At 46.6% G+C, this 16,224-nt stretch overlaps 1 protein-coding gene across 1 annotated transcript in view; it reads right to left on the bottom strand.

The window, feature by feature from the left end:
• Positions 1 to 16,224, bottom strand: part of LOC107122447 (zinc finger protein 721-like) — a 46,889-nt gene that overhangs the window by 21,577 nt on the left and 9,088 nt on the right. The window contains exons 3-6 of the mRNA XM_015425550.1: positions 12,725 to 12,827; positions 9,296 to 9,418; positions 6,693 to 7,312; positions 5,319 to 6,608 (exon numbers count right to left, since the gene is read on the bottom strand). Coding sequence (XP_015281036.1) covers positions 5,319 to 6,608; positions 6,693 to 7,312; positions 9,296 to 9,418; positions 12,725 to 12,827 — 2,136 coding nt within the window. The remainder of the gene's footprint in view (positions 1 to 5,318; positions 6,609 to 6,692; positions 7,313 to 9,295; positions 9,419 to 12,724; positions 12,828 to 16,224) is intronic.

Raw genomic sequence — 16,224 nt, 5'->3', positions numbered from 1 at the left:
ACCTCCCACGAAAGTGCCACCCAATCAAGCCCCCGCCGCCACCCTTGCACCAGCCAGGCCACAGGCGCCCTCGGCCCACCCCCCACCCACTCAAGCCCCCGCCACCACCACTCCACTTCAGTGGGCGGGCCAGGGAAGGCCAGGGGGGTCTCAACAGGCCTTCCCTGGCCCACCCGCTTTGGTAGGCGGGTGGGGGAAGGCATGGGGATGCATTTAAATGCTTCCCTGCTCCTTTAGAGGCTTTTCCTGGCCCGCCCTCTTCGGTGGGTGGGCAAGGGAAGGCAGGGGTGTGTGTGTATCAACAGGCCTTCCCCGGCCCACCCGCTTCAGCGGGCAGCCCCTTCCCCAACTGGAGAAGGGAAAGAAAGGCATTTAAATCCCCCCAGGCGGTTGGGGGGGGGGCTCTGCAGGCCTTCCCTGGCCCTTCCAACTTACCTTGCTGCTTCTTGCTCCTTGTGGCCCAACTGAGGGCTGCTGGTAGCTGGGGGCGGGGCTTGCTGCATGTGCCCGCCCCTGGGCTCCTTACTGCCAGAGCACCGTTTCGGTACACTCCGGCAGGAAATTACCCCTGGTCATGGGGATCAGTCATGGCACAACGTGCCCATCTCAAACGTCTGCAAGAGGATTTATTTCTTACAACTTTATACATAATTTAAAAAGACAAGCCACACTAACCTTTGAAACATTTAATTAAGCCCAACTCATTAAAACTCTCTCTTGGATTGCTGCCTGGACTTGGCGAGCAGGCTTGCGTGGTTCAATGAGGCTGTGGGCTATGTTGTGGAGGGCCACCCAGGATGGACAGGCCACAGCAGAGAACTCAGACGGCCATTACAATATTGGCTATTTCATTTTCAATACCTTTCCTAGTAATCTCCAGCATAGTAATTACAGATAGCAGCCATTATCCACTAAAAATCTATCTAATCCTATTTTACAGTTGTCAAACTAATAGCCATTGTTATATCCAGCGACCTTCACAATTTGCTGAATCACTGAAATACTTCCTTTTGTACCTCCTGATTCTATTGTCCATCAACTTCACTTGGTGCTCCTAACTTCTAATACCATGGGAGAGGCAGAAAAAGTTCTCTACCTCCACTTTCTCTGTCCCATCCATAAATCTATACACCTCTATCACATACCAATGCAGCCATCTTTCTTCTAAACTGAAAAACACCAGACTCATAAGAAAGGTACTCCAATCCCTTTATCAACTTGGTTGCCTTCTGGATATTTCCTGGCTTGGCTGTATCATTTAAAAGAAAAAACATGGTGTCTCGAACTGTATACAGTACTCCAAATGAAAACACACTATAGATCTATATAAGGGCATTACAAAGCTGCGAGTGGCATTTTCCTTTTTTTATAGTTGCTGCACACCAAGTTGGCATTTTCATTGAACTATGCACAACAACTCCAAGATCTTTTCCCCTCTTAGTCAGCAGTTTAGACTCCATTTGCATATACCAGAAGTAGAGATTTTTTTGCCCCATGTGCATCACTTTGTACTTACCTACACAGCACTTCATGGAGCTGCGGTGGCTCAAGTGGTTAAGACACTGAACTGCAAGCTGTGGAAGGTCAGTAGTTCAGGAGTTCAAGACCCGGGTGCCGCAAGATGGGGTGAGCTCCCGTCTCTAGTTCCAGCTCCTGCCAACCTAGCAGTTCGAAAGCAAGAAATTGCAAGTAGATAAATAGGGACCACTTCGGTGGGAAGGTAACAGCGTTCCGAGCGCCTTGGTGTTTAGTCATGCCGGCCACATGACCACGGAAATGTCTTCGGACAGCACTGGCTCGTCGGCTTTGAAACGGAGATGAGCACCACAACCCTAGAGTCGAATTCAACTGGCTTTCGAGCAAGGGGAACCTTTACCTTTAAGAGGTGATTCCACACATGGACATCACCAGATCGACAACACCGAAATCAGATTGATTATATCATTTGCAGTCAAAGATAGAGAAGCTCTATACAGTCAGTAAAAACAAGACCTGGAGCTGACTGTGGCTCAGATCATGAGCTACTCATTGCAAAATTCAGGCTTAAACTGAAGAAGGTTGGGAAAACCACTAGGCCATTCAGGTTTGACCTAGATCACATCCCTTATGAATATACAGTGGAGGGGAAGAATAGGTTTAAGGAATTAGGTTTGATACAGTGCCTGAAGAACTATGTACAGAGGTTTGTGACACTGTATAGGAGGCAGCAATCAGCACCATCCCGATGAAAAAGAAATGCAAGAAAGCAAAGTGGCTGTCTGATGAGGCTTTAGAAATAGCAGAGGAAAGAAGGAAAGTGAACGGCAAAGGAGAAAAGGAAAGATTTACCCAACTGAATGCAGATTTCCAGAGAACAGCAAGGAGAGATAAGGAGGCCTTCCTGAATGAACAATGCAAAGTAATAGAGGAAAACAATAGAATGGGAAGAACTAGAGATCTCTTCAAGAAAACTGGAGAAATCAAGGGAATGTTTCATGCCAAGCTGGCCGTGATAAAGGACAAAAACGGTAGGGACCTAACAGAAGCTGAAGAGATTAGGAAGAGGTGGCAGGGATACACAGAAGAACTATATAAGAAGGATCTAAATGTCCTTGACAACCACAACGGTGTGATCACTGACCTCAAGCCAGACATCCTGGAATGCAAAGTCAAATGGGCCTTAGAAAGCATTACTAACAACAAAGCTAACAGAAGTGATGGTATCCCAGCTGAGCTATTCAAAGTCTTACAAGATGATGATGTTAAAGTGTTGCACTCAATATGCCAGCAAATTTGGAAAATTCAACAGTGGCCACAGGATTGGAAAAGGTCAGTTTACATTCCAGTCCCAAAGAAGGGCAATGCCAAGGAATGTTCAAACTATCGCACAATTGCACTCATTTCACACGCTAGCAAGGTCCTACAAGCTAGGCTTCAGCGGTACATGGATAGAGAACTGCCAGAAGTACAAGCTGGGTTTCAAAGAGCTGGAGGAACTAGAGATCAAATTGCCAACATTCGCTGGATTATGGAGAAAACAAGAGAGTACCAGAAAAACATCTACTTCTGCTTCACTGACTAAAGCCTTTGCTTGTGTGGATCACAACAAACTGTGGCAAGTCCTTAAAGAGATGGGAGTACCAGACCACTTCACATGTCTCCTGAGAAGCCTGTATAAGGATTAAGAAGCGACAGTTAGAACTGAATATTGAACAACTGATTGGTTTAGCATAGGAAAAGGAGTACAACAAGGATGTATATTGTCATCCTGCTTATTTAATTTATATGCAGAGTACATCATGAAAAATGCCAGCCTGGATGAATCACAAAACGGAATTAAGATTGCCGGGGAAAAGATCAACAACCTCAGATATGCAGACGATGCCACTCTAATGGCAGAAAGTGAAGAGGACCTCAACAGCCTCTTGCTGAAAGTGAAAGAGGAGAGCGCAAAAGTGGGCTTGAAACTCAACATCAAAAAAACTAAGATCATGGCATCTGGCCTCATCACTCAACCCTGACTGTTCCCTGGAATGCCAGATGCTGAAGCTCAAAGTTTGGCCACCAAATGGGAAGGGAGCACTCACTGGAGAAGACCCTGATGCTGGGAAAGACTGAAGGTCAAAGAAGAAGGGGACGGCAAAGGATGAGATGGTTAGACAGTGTTATTGATGCAACGAACATGAGGTTAAGCAAGGAGGACAGCAGAAGACAGGAGGGCCTGGCGTGATGTGGTCCACGGGGTCGCGGAGAGTCTGATTCGACTGTGCGACTGAAGAACAAGAACAATTCATTACCCACCCACCCCCACAAAGCACAGAAAGCAAAATACAAAGTCTGAATCACCTGGTAAAAATAATAAACTCTATAATAAATTTATAATCCTTCCTTAGCTGAGTATTTTGTTTTCGCAAATTTTATTGATTACTGATAACATACATACATTAAAAACATGTATACATGGATATCAAGATCATAGTTTCCTATAGCTGAGCAATTTTGATCTAATCTAGGATTGCCAGCTACTTGGAGGAAAAAAGTGTGCTGTTGCATTAACGGAGGTTTCATGGGATGTTGGTTTACCTCTTCAGCTCTCCATTTCCACACACTAAGCCTGCATGAAAGGGACAGGATGTTTTCCTCCCTTTAGGCCTGTTAGCAACCCTGATGCAGACACTTTTCCAAACTAAAGTAGTTAGATAAAAAAAGAATTTTCTCAAAATGCTCAATAAAGGTACAATCTCAATGAAGGAATTCAAGGGGGCCCCGTGAACAGTCAGTGGTGGGCAGTAGGCAGTAAGCCCTGGACCAGGGCTAACTCCAGGTCATTTCCAGCTCTTGGAGCCCAAAACTTTTCCTTTCTGATTCTCTCTGGGTGAATCTGCGGTGGGTGGGGAGGACAACTGGAATTGGGGAACTCGTGTCCCACAGTGTTCACCCGTCAACACCAAGGTTACCGGCTAATTTCCACAATACTGTATTTTTTTGGGGGGGGTCTGACCCTTTGAACTGAGTTGTTGGATTGGGGGAGACAACCATTTCCTTTCAATCCAAATTAATCCTACTGCCAGAACTCTTTGGGTTTTAAAGGGGTGAGACCTTCCAAAAGCTCACAGCAGGTTGGATTGGTGAGGGATTATAGTTGGGGGATGCCTCCCTAGAACTCCTTGTCAGATTTTCTTTTTTGTAAACTAAGGATGCCAGCTGTTCACACTACTATTATGCCAGCTGCAAAGAGACTGTAGATACCTCCTGCCCCCAACTTGTCTATTTCGTTACAGGATATGGAAGAGATACATTTCGGCCAGTTTGATATATGTCAGTTGGACCTGATAGAGGGTAAACACCAAAAAGGCCCTTCATTGTGTAACTACATTCTGAGCCTCCAACACCTCAGTGTTCAAACGAGAGTCTCATCAGAACCAACAATAGCATAAGTTTCACACATGTATGGATTCTCTGAGGAACAAGAAGGTTGGATCTCTACCTCAAGTTCTTGACATGCACTGATGAGGTTCCTCCCCTGTGTGGACTCCTTGATGATTAACGAGATATGAGTCTTCTGTCTACTTCCATCCTCAGAACATATCCTTCATTTCTTCCCTGAGAGATCTGTTTGAGTCTTCAGTCATACCTAAATCTCTTTCCACAAGCTGAGGATCCATACCATGTCTTCCTAGTTAGGGTAAAGTTTCTGTGCTGATGCAAATTCTTTACAAGAGTCATTTCTATGGTCAGCAGTTTTTTTTTAAAGTATATAATAAGAGAAAAGCTCTTTTCACAGGCTAAGCAGTTACATGATGATTTCTCCTTCTGTGGGTTCTTAGATGTTTTTGAAGATTGCAATGCTGACTGAATCTCTTTCCACACTCTGAGCATTCATAAGGTTTCTCCCCTGTGTGGGTTCTTTGATGCTGCTGAAGAGTGTAACTCCGACTAAATCTTTTCCCGCATTCTGAGCATTCAAAAGGTTTCTCCCTTGTGTGGTTTCGTTGATGTTGTTGAAGAGTGCCTCTCTGACTGAATCTCTTTCCACACTCTGAGCATTCAAAAGGTTTCTCCCCTGTGTGGGTTCTTTGATGCTGCTGAAGAGTGCAACTACGGCCACTCAAACTGAATTTCTTTCCACACTCTGAGCATTCAAAAGGTTTCTCCCCTGTGTGGGTTCTTTGATGCTGCTGAAGAGTGCAACTACGACTGAATTTCTTTCCACACTCTAAGCATTCAAAAGGCTTTTCTTTTGTGTGAGTTCTTAGATGCCGCTGAAGAGTAGAACTCTCACGGAATCTCTTTCCACACTCTGAGCATTCAAAAGGTTTCTCCCCTGTGTGAGTCCTTTTATGCTGTTGAAGATTGCCACTCTGACTGAATCTCTTTCCACAGTCTGAGCATTCAAACGGTTTCTCCCCTGAGTGAGTTCTAAGATGTTCAAGAAGATGGCCACTCTGACTGAATTTGATTCCACACTCTGAGCATTCCAAAGGTTTCTTCCCTGTGTGGCTTCTTTGATGCCACTGAAGATTGCCACTTGAATTGAATTTATTTCCACACTCTGAGCATTCAAAAGGTTTCTCCCTTATGTGTGTTCCTTGATGCTGTTGAAGATTGCCACTCCGATTGAATTTCTTTCCACACACTGAGCACTCAAAAGGTTTCTCTCCTGTGTGGATTCTTTGATGCTGTTGAAGATGTCCCATCTGACTGAATTTCCTTCCGCACTCTGAGCATTCAAAAGGCTTCTCACCTTTGTGAGTTCTTAGATGCTGTTGAAGATTGCCACTCCAACTGAACTTCTTTCCACACTCTGAGCACTCAAAAGGTTTTTCTCCTGTGTGGATTATTTGATGCTGTTGAAGAGTGCCAAGTTGACTGAATCTCTTTCCACACTGTAAGCATTCAAAAGGTTTCTCCCCTCTGTGAATTCTTTGATGCTGTTGAAGAGTGTCACTCCGATTGAATCTCTTTCCACACTCTGAACATTCAAAAGGTTTTTCCCCTGTGTGTATTCTTTGGTGCTGTTCAAGAGTGCCACTCCGACTGAATCTCTTTCCACACTCTGAGCATTCAAAAGGTTTTTCCCCTGTGTGTATTCTTTGGTGCACAAGGAGCTGTGATCTGTATTTGAAGTTCTTTTCACACCGAAAGCATTTACTTGCCTTCACTGTACTGTGCTTTGGAAAATATGCATTACCCCTTCTTCTCTCAGACGATGCCTTTCCAGTTTCTGAGCAGATAAATGGCTTCTCCCCTGCATTAATCCTTTTGTGTTGAACAAGGTGTGATTTCTGTGTGAAACTCTTGCCACAATCTAAGTGGCTATAAGGTTTCTCTCGTGTATGTGTTCTTTGATGTCTAAGGAGCTCTGCTGTACGAAAAAAGCTCTGTCCACACTCCAAGCATTGATGAGTCTTCTTTTCACTGTGCATTTGCAAATGGATAATGTACTGGGTTTGAACTGAGAAGTTCATTCCGCACTCCAAGCAATTATAGAGTTTCTTTCCTGAGGGAATTTGTGTCTGGGAAATAACGTTCATGCTCTCACTGAAGCTCTTTCCAAAGGCCACGCTTTCATTTTCATTTTTCCTGGAGTGGATTCTCTGGTGAGGATGGAGGCCTGCGTTCCTTCTTTTCTTTGTTGCTTTTTTGTCTTGGACTGAGATTTCACATACATCCCCTTTTTGGCAAGTAATGGCCTTATCCCTTCTCTTCTCTGCATAGCTTCCTTCCCCTCTTTGTGGTCCATCTCCATCACTGAGGTTTCCTTCAGCACCTTCATTCTTGGCTGCTTTGAGAGAAAACCCCTGGAATTCCCCAACTGTCTCCTCCACATCACCTGTCGGAATAAAAAAAAAAGAGGTCCAGATGACAGAGAAGTTTCCCTGGAGAAAAGGGATGTTTTGGAGGATGGATTCTATAGTATTATACCCTGCTGAGGTCACTTTGCTCCCCAAACCTCACCTTCCCAAGGCTCCACCCCTAAATCTCCAGGAATTTCACAACCTGAAGCTGGCAACCCCAAAGGGGAGCTGATCTCTGTCGCTGGGGTATCTACTGTGATTCCAGGAGATCTCCAGGCCCCACCAGGTGGTTGGCAACCCAGAAAGGAGAGGAGGAAGTAGGAAAAGAGAGGCTATGGGGGCTTTCAGGAAAAGGAAAGAGGAAATTGTGGGGGAGGGGGAAAGGAAATGTCTCCCACAAATCCTTGCAGGTCCCCACTTGTCACACTTATTCTTCTGAGACTTTCATCCAGAGAAATCAGAGTTGCTTGTCACAGGAGTGCATATCTATAGAGAAATATGTGTTCTTTCCCTGTCTCATTCTCTCCTCAGCCATTCACCAACCTACCTTTTATCTTCCTCCCATTTTCAGCTCTTTTACTTATGTATTTCATTGATATCCCGCCTTTCTCGACAGTGGAGACCGAAGCAGCTCACATTATTCTCCTCTCCTCCTTTCTATCCACACAATAACCCTGTGAGGTAGGTTAGACTAAAAGTATGTGACTGGTCCTAGACCCTACTCTGAAGCTCTAATTGCTGTACCACGCTGGCTTTCTTAGGGTGGCTGCTGTTGTACAGTAGCAGGAAGTCAGGCCTAGTTGAGTCATGCGTATCAGGTGGTATCAAGTCACACAGAGGTTGCTGCCAGGCCTAGGGATTGCCAGCCTCCAGGTGGGACCTGGAGGTAACCCAGAATTGCAACTGAATTCCAGAAGACCAAGATCGGTCCCCCCTGAAGAAAATGGCTGCTCTGGAGGGTGGACTCTATGGCATTATATCTGACTGAGGCCTCTCCGGTCCTCAAACTCTGCCCTCCTCAGACTCCACAACAAAATCTCCAGGAATTTCCCAAACTGGAGATGGCAATCCTAGCCAGGCCTGGCCCCAAGGAATCCTCCTTCAAAAGCCCAAAACAGGCCTAGAAAGGGCCCTCCCCCTGCCTTTTACTCACATTACCCAGTCTGGAATACTGTGGTTGCCTAACAATAGACACTGAGGGGATCCACCGTTTAAAGCTACAGGCACTCTTTTTTTAACCATTTTTGGCTTTTAAAAAAACTTCTCAATGTATTTCTTTTAGATTTCAGGTGTTTCTGGAAAACTGGGGCCCTTTTCAGGTTTGTAGGAAGATGTGTCTTGCCCCTTTACCGCTCTGGTCACTGGATGTAAGTGTTCAAAGATCTGGCTGACTTTCCTTTTCGAATATAAAATTCCTTGGTGGTTAACTTAGGCTAAAAAAAAAAAGCAGTGAGACAAACAGCTGAAAACTGATTTGCTTTTAAAACTATTACTTGCTAAAAAGCGATGCTAGGAACTTTGATAATATTTGCATTTATTTTCATAGTAATTGCAGGGTTAACTTTTTTGTGCTTGTATATCATTTTGTCAAGCTCATTAAAGAAAATAACTTTTTATCTCAATAAAAGTTTCCACAAGTGTTCTGTCTGATTTTCTAGTTACACTCAAAGGACTGTACTCAACACTTTATTCTTTTGTAGTATCAGAATTAAAGGTTGTAAATTACCCTTTAATACAATAAATCCAGGAGAACTCTGTTGCTAAACATTTTGTAAAGACAGAGCCATTAAAAGCGTTCTCATTCTCTGACTGGACACCGGAGGGGGATCTCTCACTACAGAAGGAGCTTACAAGTCTCCCAGATTTCAGGCCCCAGAAAGCCCACCTCCCCTCCCTCCCTCCTTACCCAGCAGGCTTTATAATTCTACTACCAAACTAAGAGTTGCTAAGAAGTGAAGCAGAAACCCTCCATGCCTATTCCTTTCTCCTTCCCTTGATACAACCCTGAAGATACTCACTCTGAGCCAGCTCATCTGCGAAGGAAATACTCTCTTGAGATCCTCTTGAGAAACTCTCCATCCTTTCATTGGATACAAAGCCTTTGTCTATCTCCACCGTAGTCTCTCTTACATTCCTGGCTTCTTTGGCAGAGAGAGAAAAAAAGATCATTCTCGTATGGGGAAGGAAAGAAATCCAAGGAAGAAGAAAAATCCTTCTGGAAGGCGGGAAACATGGTCAAGAAGATCAGAGCCCACAATCCCAACCAGTATAAGGGAATTGATCCCTTCCAGATCACAGAGCAGACGGCCATAATCTGATCCAGGGGGAAGGGTGCATTGTAGAGGTTGGCAACTGAGAAATTATGATCTGGCCCCTTCCAGAGTCTTTCTGAGGGCCTCTCAGCCCCACCAGAGGTGAGGACACCCTCTCTGGCTAGGGTGATGGCGACAACACTGGCCTCAGTTACCCCATGGGCAAGTAGTGGGACAGGCGTCAAAACAATGTATCGCTATTCAATATTTTGATTCATGCTTCATCCCAATGACAGTAAATCTCAGGTGGCTTGGGTGATAGCCACAACACCGGTTTCAGTGGCCCCTGGGCCAGCCAGACTGCTTGGGTTGCTCTTCCTAGGCCACAATGAACACCACTCTCACTGCCATCCCAAGTCCTGGAGGCCCCCAGTGGTGGTGGTGGGGAAGTATTTATTTTTATTTATTTTATTTCTATCCCACCCTACCCCACAAACAGGCTCAGGGTGGCTCACAACATATAATACTCAGTTTAAAAGATTAAAACATTCTATAAAATTAAAATTCAGTTCTATACAAAGTCACAAGATGGCGACAACATAGTTAAAGGCCTCAAAATGACATATTACTGCTCAGTATTCTGCTTCATGCATCATACCAATGGCAGCAATTTGCACCTCCGGAACATGCGAAAGATCCTTACCCAGAAAGGCCACACTCCCATAGTTCTCCAGCATGACTTCCTTGTAGAGAGCTCTTCGGCCCGGATCCAGCAGGGCCCACTCGGACTTGGTGAAATACACGGCCACCTCTTCAAAGGAAAATGGACACTGTAAGAAAAAGCACATTCCTTTGTCCAGGGGTCATTTCGTAGAAAAAGAGGTGCAGAAGCTCATTAGCATAACTCATTAGCACAATTTATTTGCATATGCCACACCCCCTGACATCACTGGAAGTGTGTCAGAAGGCAACACCCACCACTCAGGCTCTACTGGACTGTTTTGGATTGCTAGCTATGGGGGGGGGGGAATGTGCAGATCTGTCCTCGCAGAGGAGGGAGAGCTTGTACCTGAATAAAACTTGGTCTTATAGGTGCCATTGGATTGCTTTGGACCGGGGGGCCGGGGGAAGCTCTGCAGCTTACCTGGCTGCTTCTTGCTCTGACTGAGGGCTGCTGGGAGCAGGGGGCGGGGCTTGTTGCATGTGCCCACCCCCTGGGCTCTTTACTGCCGGAGCTCCGCTCCTGTGTGCTCGTGCAGGAAATAACCCCTGCCTTTGTCAGAGATCATGCCAGGCAGAGAATGTAAACTAGATGGGGCATTCTGGGAGGCCGTGGGTTGTAGAGCTTGGCAGGGGTAAAAGGAGTGGCCTTCAGAGCATCTCTTGCTCATACACCTTAGCAGTGATTGCAGGAGCAAAAGCCCCCCTGAGAAAGGGGGGAGGGGACAGGCTTTCCTCTACACATCTCCTCTACCTGGAGTGGAGTTGGAGCATTCGTTTCCACACCTCTGCAAAGATGACGTCTCGACAGTATCTCTCCACTGTCTGTGAGGGAGAGAAAATTGCAAGAGAGGGTATTAGTCTCAACTTTCTGGTTTGTTTCCTTGTTTGAATCCAGCTTCGTGTATCCTCTTCTCAGGGTTGTGAAACCTTGCCCTGCATATAATCATCACATTTTAAACCACTTTTTAATAACCTGTGGGAGAGGAAAAAGAGAAGCTCTCCCTGCAAGGGAGACAAAGGAAGAAGGAAAGGTGTTAGCCTAGACTTCTTTTTCATTTGCTTGTGTGATGGCTGCTTCACGTACCCATGTTCCTGCAGCTCTGAAATCTTGCCATATGTACACTCACAAAGAAGAGATTGGATTTATACCCCACCCTTCACTACCCGAAGGAGTCTCAGAGTGGCTTACAATCTCCTTTCCCTTCCCCACAACAGACACCCTGTGAGGTAGGTGGGGCTGAGAGAGCTCTTTTGAAAACTGCTCATGAGAGAACAGCTCTGAAAGAACTTGTGACTGACCCAAGGTCATCCAGCTGGCTGCATGTGGAGGAGTGGGGACTCAAACCTAGTTCTCCCAGATTAGAGTCTGCGCTCCTAACCACTACACCAAACTGGCTCTCTTATTTTGTAACCAGTTTTCTAAACAGTGGAGAAGGCACAAGAGAAGTACCAGGTACCTATGGGCCTCAGGGGCCCTTAAATGCTGCTGACACGTTTCAGATTTCTGTGAGAACTGAAATGTGTCCTGTGAACTCTGGAGTGTAAATCCATGGGAGAGTCCCTGCCAGATCAGACCAAAGGCTCAGCAGGCATGCCATTCTCCCATTGGGCTGAGCCCCCTCACAGGCCTTCGTGACTGGAATGGTGGGAGAAAAAGAGGGGGCCAGAAATGACGTTGCAGGACACGTTGCCGTCGCATCTGTCCAAAAACCCAGACGTGACTTTGGCACATCTGAAAACTCTATGGTAACATCAGTGTGCTTCCAGGGTGTCTGCTGATGTCCTGACGTCACATCTAGATTTTCAGTCAGATGAGGCATCAGCTGACCTCATGCCCACCTCATGCCCAATTCCCAAAGCTTGTGGGGTTGACAGGGGACATGATTGCTCTCTTGAAGTATTTGAAGGGCTGTCACTCAGAGGCAGGAAGGAAGCTGTTCCTGCTAGCAGCAGAGGGCAGCACTCATAATAATGGGTTTAAATTATGGGTGGGAAGACACTGGAAAGACATAGCCTGGCTTCCCTAGTCCAGTATCCTGTTTGTCACTGTGGCCCTCCAGCTGCCCCTAGAGAGCATTTACATAGGGGCATAGAAGCCTAACTATTGGCCTCTAGCAACGGGTCTTCAAAGGTATGATGCCCCGGAACATGGAGGTTCCATTTACTCACCAGGACTAATAGCGGCAACTGGATTTGTCTACCTTTCCTTTTTTGAGCTGCCTTGATTCCCTCGGATGGAAGGAGGATGAGACAGAAATATTTTAATTCATGTGAACGAGAATGGAGTTACCCTCCAGGAATCTGTCTAATCCCCCTCCAAGGGAGTGGCCATCACTACATCCTCTGGCCCTGAGTCCCAGAAGTGAACTCTGTGTTGTGCGCAGAAATCTTTCCTTTTTCTCCCATCCCAAACCTTCTAACCAACAAATGGACTAGGTGCCCTGATCCCGCCTGGACAGGAAGCACCCTTACCACAGGAGAGGGCATCTTGAGCCTCCTCCCTCTGCGCTTCCTCCAACGGAGCTCCTTCAGCCTCAGAGAACTTAGCTTCCATCTTCACGGATGATCCCCACATCTGAAACAACATCAAGAGAGGCAGATAAGAGAAAAACGGAACAGGTTGAGGAGATGGATCCTGTCCCACTCCCAGATTCCTCAGCCCTGCATTGGCCAGCAGAGCTGCTTCAATTACAAGAATCAGGGTTGGGTTTTCTTCCCAGCCTAGTGAATTATCTAGAGCTATAAATATTTGGCAGGGAAGCCTTAAAATAAGGTCATTGCTTGAACTAAGTGAATGAAACCCCCTCACCTGCTCTGCCTGCCTCTTCTCCTCTGCCTGGCTCAGGAGAAAACCTTCGGCCAGGGCCACGGCCTGGGAACTGGTCTCTGGCCCACATCCTCTGACCCAGCACTGCATTTCCTGGGGCAGGATGGCCAGGAACTGCTCCAGGATCACCAGGTCCAGGATCTGCTTCTTGGAATGCCTCTCTGGCTTCAGCCAGTGGTTGCAAAGTCCATGGAGCTGGCTGCAAACCTTTCTGGGCCCATCGGCCTCGTGGTAGCAGAACTGGCGGAAGCTTCGGTGATGTTCACTGGAGATCTCTGGCACAGGTCTTTCCCAGAATTCAACGCCACTCCCAGCTTGGAGGAGAAGGGGGCCTCTCCTTGCTGTCTTGCCAATTCCAGGTCCTTCTGGGTCGCTCTTCCATCTGCTTCCCTTTCTCTTGGGTCGCCTTTGACTGCGGAAAGATATCCTTACTCGCGTGGCTATGAAGAGGGAGAGCAGAAGATATCAAAAGGGCAGAAACCAAGAGAATGGAGGTGCATCACCAACACGACTCAAGAAAGCCTAAGGACTGCCCTTGTAGTTTGCAGATCAGGATTAATGTCATTGTTCAATATTGTATCTCCAGGCCCCCGGGAAGTGAAGTTGACCCAAACCAGGGCTAGGGTGTTCTCGGTGGCGGCTCCCACCTGGTGGAATGAGCTCCCGGAGGAGATCCGGGCCCTGCGGGACCTAGTGCAGTTCCACAGGGCCTGCAAGACGGAGCTCTTCCGCCAGGCCTTTGAGGGGGAGCCGCCACCGCCACTATTCCACCAATGATATTCCAACCATCTACCCCACATAGTGGGGATAGATGTCGCCCAATAGAGCTGGGGAAACATTCTTCCTGGCGCTCCTGCTGTGAAGAACTTGCCCGCCAGTGTGGGACGTCGCCCATCTTGGATTTTATGCAAATTATCAAAGCACCAAATTTTATGTCAAGATATAGTGTTTTTATTATGCTGTTGGTTGCATGCATATTTTAACTTCGGCATGGCCGTTTGTTAGCCGCCCCGAGCTGTATATTGGATGGGGCGGGATATAAATCCCAAAAATAAATAAAATAAATTAAAATAAATAACAAGCTTTTACCCTTTCCTTTCCTGTGTCAAATAAAAGCTCTGTAACTCAATGCCCTAAGCAGTATAACAATCTGAAATTCCATTTATAATCTCTGTTTATTTCCCAAAAGACACAAAGGCTAGGATTTTGATCTGAGAGTAGGAAGGGGACGACCCTGCCTGGAGTAAAATCAATGAAATTCACCAGCCTGAGCCCCAGTGCCTTGGTAGATTCAGTGGCAAAACCAATAGCAGACAATTTCTTGTCCATGATCCTAAGCCATGATAATTTATAAGAATCCTCCTTCAATACGCCAGATAGCCATTGACGCAGAACAGTAACATTAAACTGTAAATTAGAAGAAAAGAAGATTGGATTTATACCCCGCCCTTCATTCGGAGTCTCAGAGTGGCTTACAATCTCCTTTCCCTTCCCCTCCCCACAATAGACACCCTGTGAGGTAGGTGGGGCTGAGAGAGCTCTTTCGAGAACTGCTCTTGAGAGAACAGCTCTGAAAGAACTTGTGACTGACCCAAGGTCACACCACCAGCTGCATGTGGAGGAGCAGGGAATCAAACCCACCTCTTCCAGATTAGAGTCCCCGCTCTTAACCACTACACCAGACTCTCAAATTAAATGCAGGTATCCATGCCCTCTCCTCCGATGATGGCTGACCAAATTCAGTGCACGAAGCCACACCAGCAACACAGCGTGCTATATTTAGCAGCTTTCTAAGGAAGTAAAGAAGTGGAAAGTCGAGAGATTCTGTGACTGCCTTGATTCTTTTTGTCACCCCATATAAAATAATAGGGATTACCTTTATCTTGGCCTCCGATGACTGGTGACCAGTCTATCCTAGGGGTTGCATCTGAAGCAAACTACAGCCCAGGCAAAAATGACTCCTAACACCTTTACCAGTGGAGATATTTCCTCAGTCATCCAGAAGCATTTAGGCCAGGGCTATTTTTGGGCAGGAAAGCAGAGGAACGAGTTTCGGCTGGCTCCCAAGTTGGCCACACCCGGCAGGAACTTATTAGCATAATAGGCCACACCCAACAGCAGAAGCTCATTAGGATTGGCTACATTAGGGGTGTGTGGCCTAACATGCAAAGGAGTTCCTGCTACAAAAAAGCCCTGGCTTTTGACAACAAACAAGGTAAACAGAATAAGAAGGGAAAGGTGGGTGTGGCTGAATGAGCACACTTCTGGTAACATGGGGGTGCGGCCTAATGTGCAAATGAGCTGTGCTGTCAGGGGTGTGGCCTATTATGCTAATGAGTTCCTGCTGGGCTTTTTCTACAAAAAAAGCCCTGCATTTAGCAACCAAGCAGCCAGCAGAGTGGAAGGGGCAGAGGGGCTGCCTGGATGAATGGGAAGAGAGGGAGGCAGTGAACCCCCAGGGAAACGGCAGGTGGCGGTGGTGAGCACTGGCCAAAATGTATGGCATGTGAAGGAGCCGATGGCCGTGAATGCTTCCTTCCATCCTGATCACTCATGGGGCTCCCAACCAGCACCGCGGCTGAGAATTTATTCTCACTTACAAGAATCAGATCCTGCCTTTCTTCCTCCATAAGGGCTGCCGAGGCAACTAACGAATTAAAACATACCTAAGAAAATCACACGCTGAGAGTATTTAACCCCCCCCCCCGCCCCCATCAAAAGCACACAGGACAGCCAACATTCCTCTCTTCCAGTCTTTAAAACCTTATTTTCCCCCTCCTGACTTACTCGTAAGTAAACCTTCCCTGGCTTCGGCTGCAATAGGGGTTTATCCCGCTGTAGCATCGGAAGCCCTCCCACCACCCTCTGAAGAGAAAGCCTCCTCACTTACGTCATGACGTCATCAAATGCAGGCATAACATTCCCTGAGCTCTGCAGTTTCCAGCTACTGTCACTAGTGTTTTAACTTGCAGTTTCTCGTGTACCCAACAAGGTATTCTCTTGATTCTTTCACTGCAGTATTCCAGACACTTCACACTAGCTTACAGTGTTACTGAGTTCAGTTTCCCTTGCATATTTGAGTGCATGTTTCGTATAATTTACAAGCATATCAGAGGGGAAAGTGGTGGATGTCTATTGTATGATG

The sequence above is a fragment of the Gekko japonicus genome, unplaced genomic scaffold, assembly GCF_001447785.1.
Source record: "Gekko japonicus isolate JY-2015 unplaced genomic scaffold, Gekko_japonicus_V1.1 scaffold729, whole genome shotgun sequence".
Lineage (NCBI taxonomy): Eukaryota > Metazoa > Chordata > Lepidosauria > Squamata > Gekkonidae > Gekko > Gekko japonicus.
Note: the sequence above shows the minus strand (reverse complement) of the source record. Positions and strands in the feature narration are given on the sequence as shown.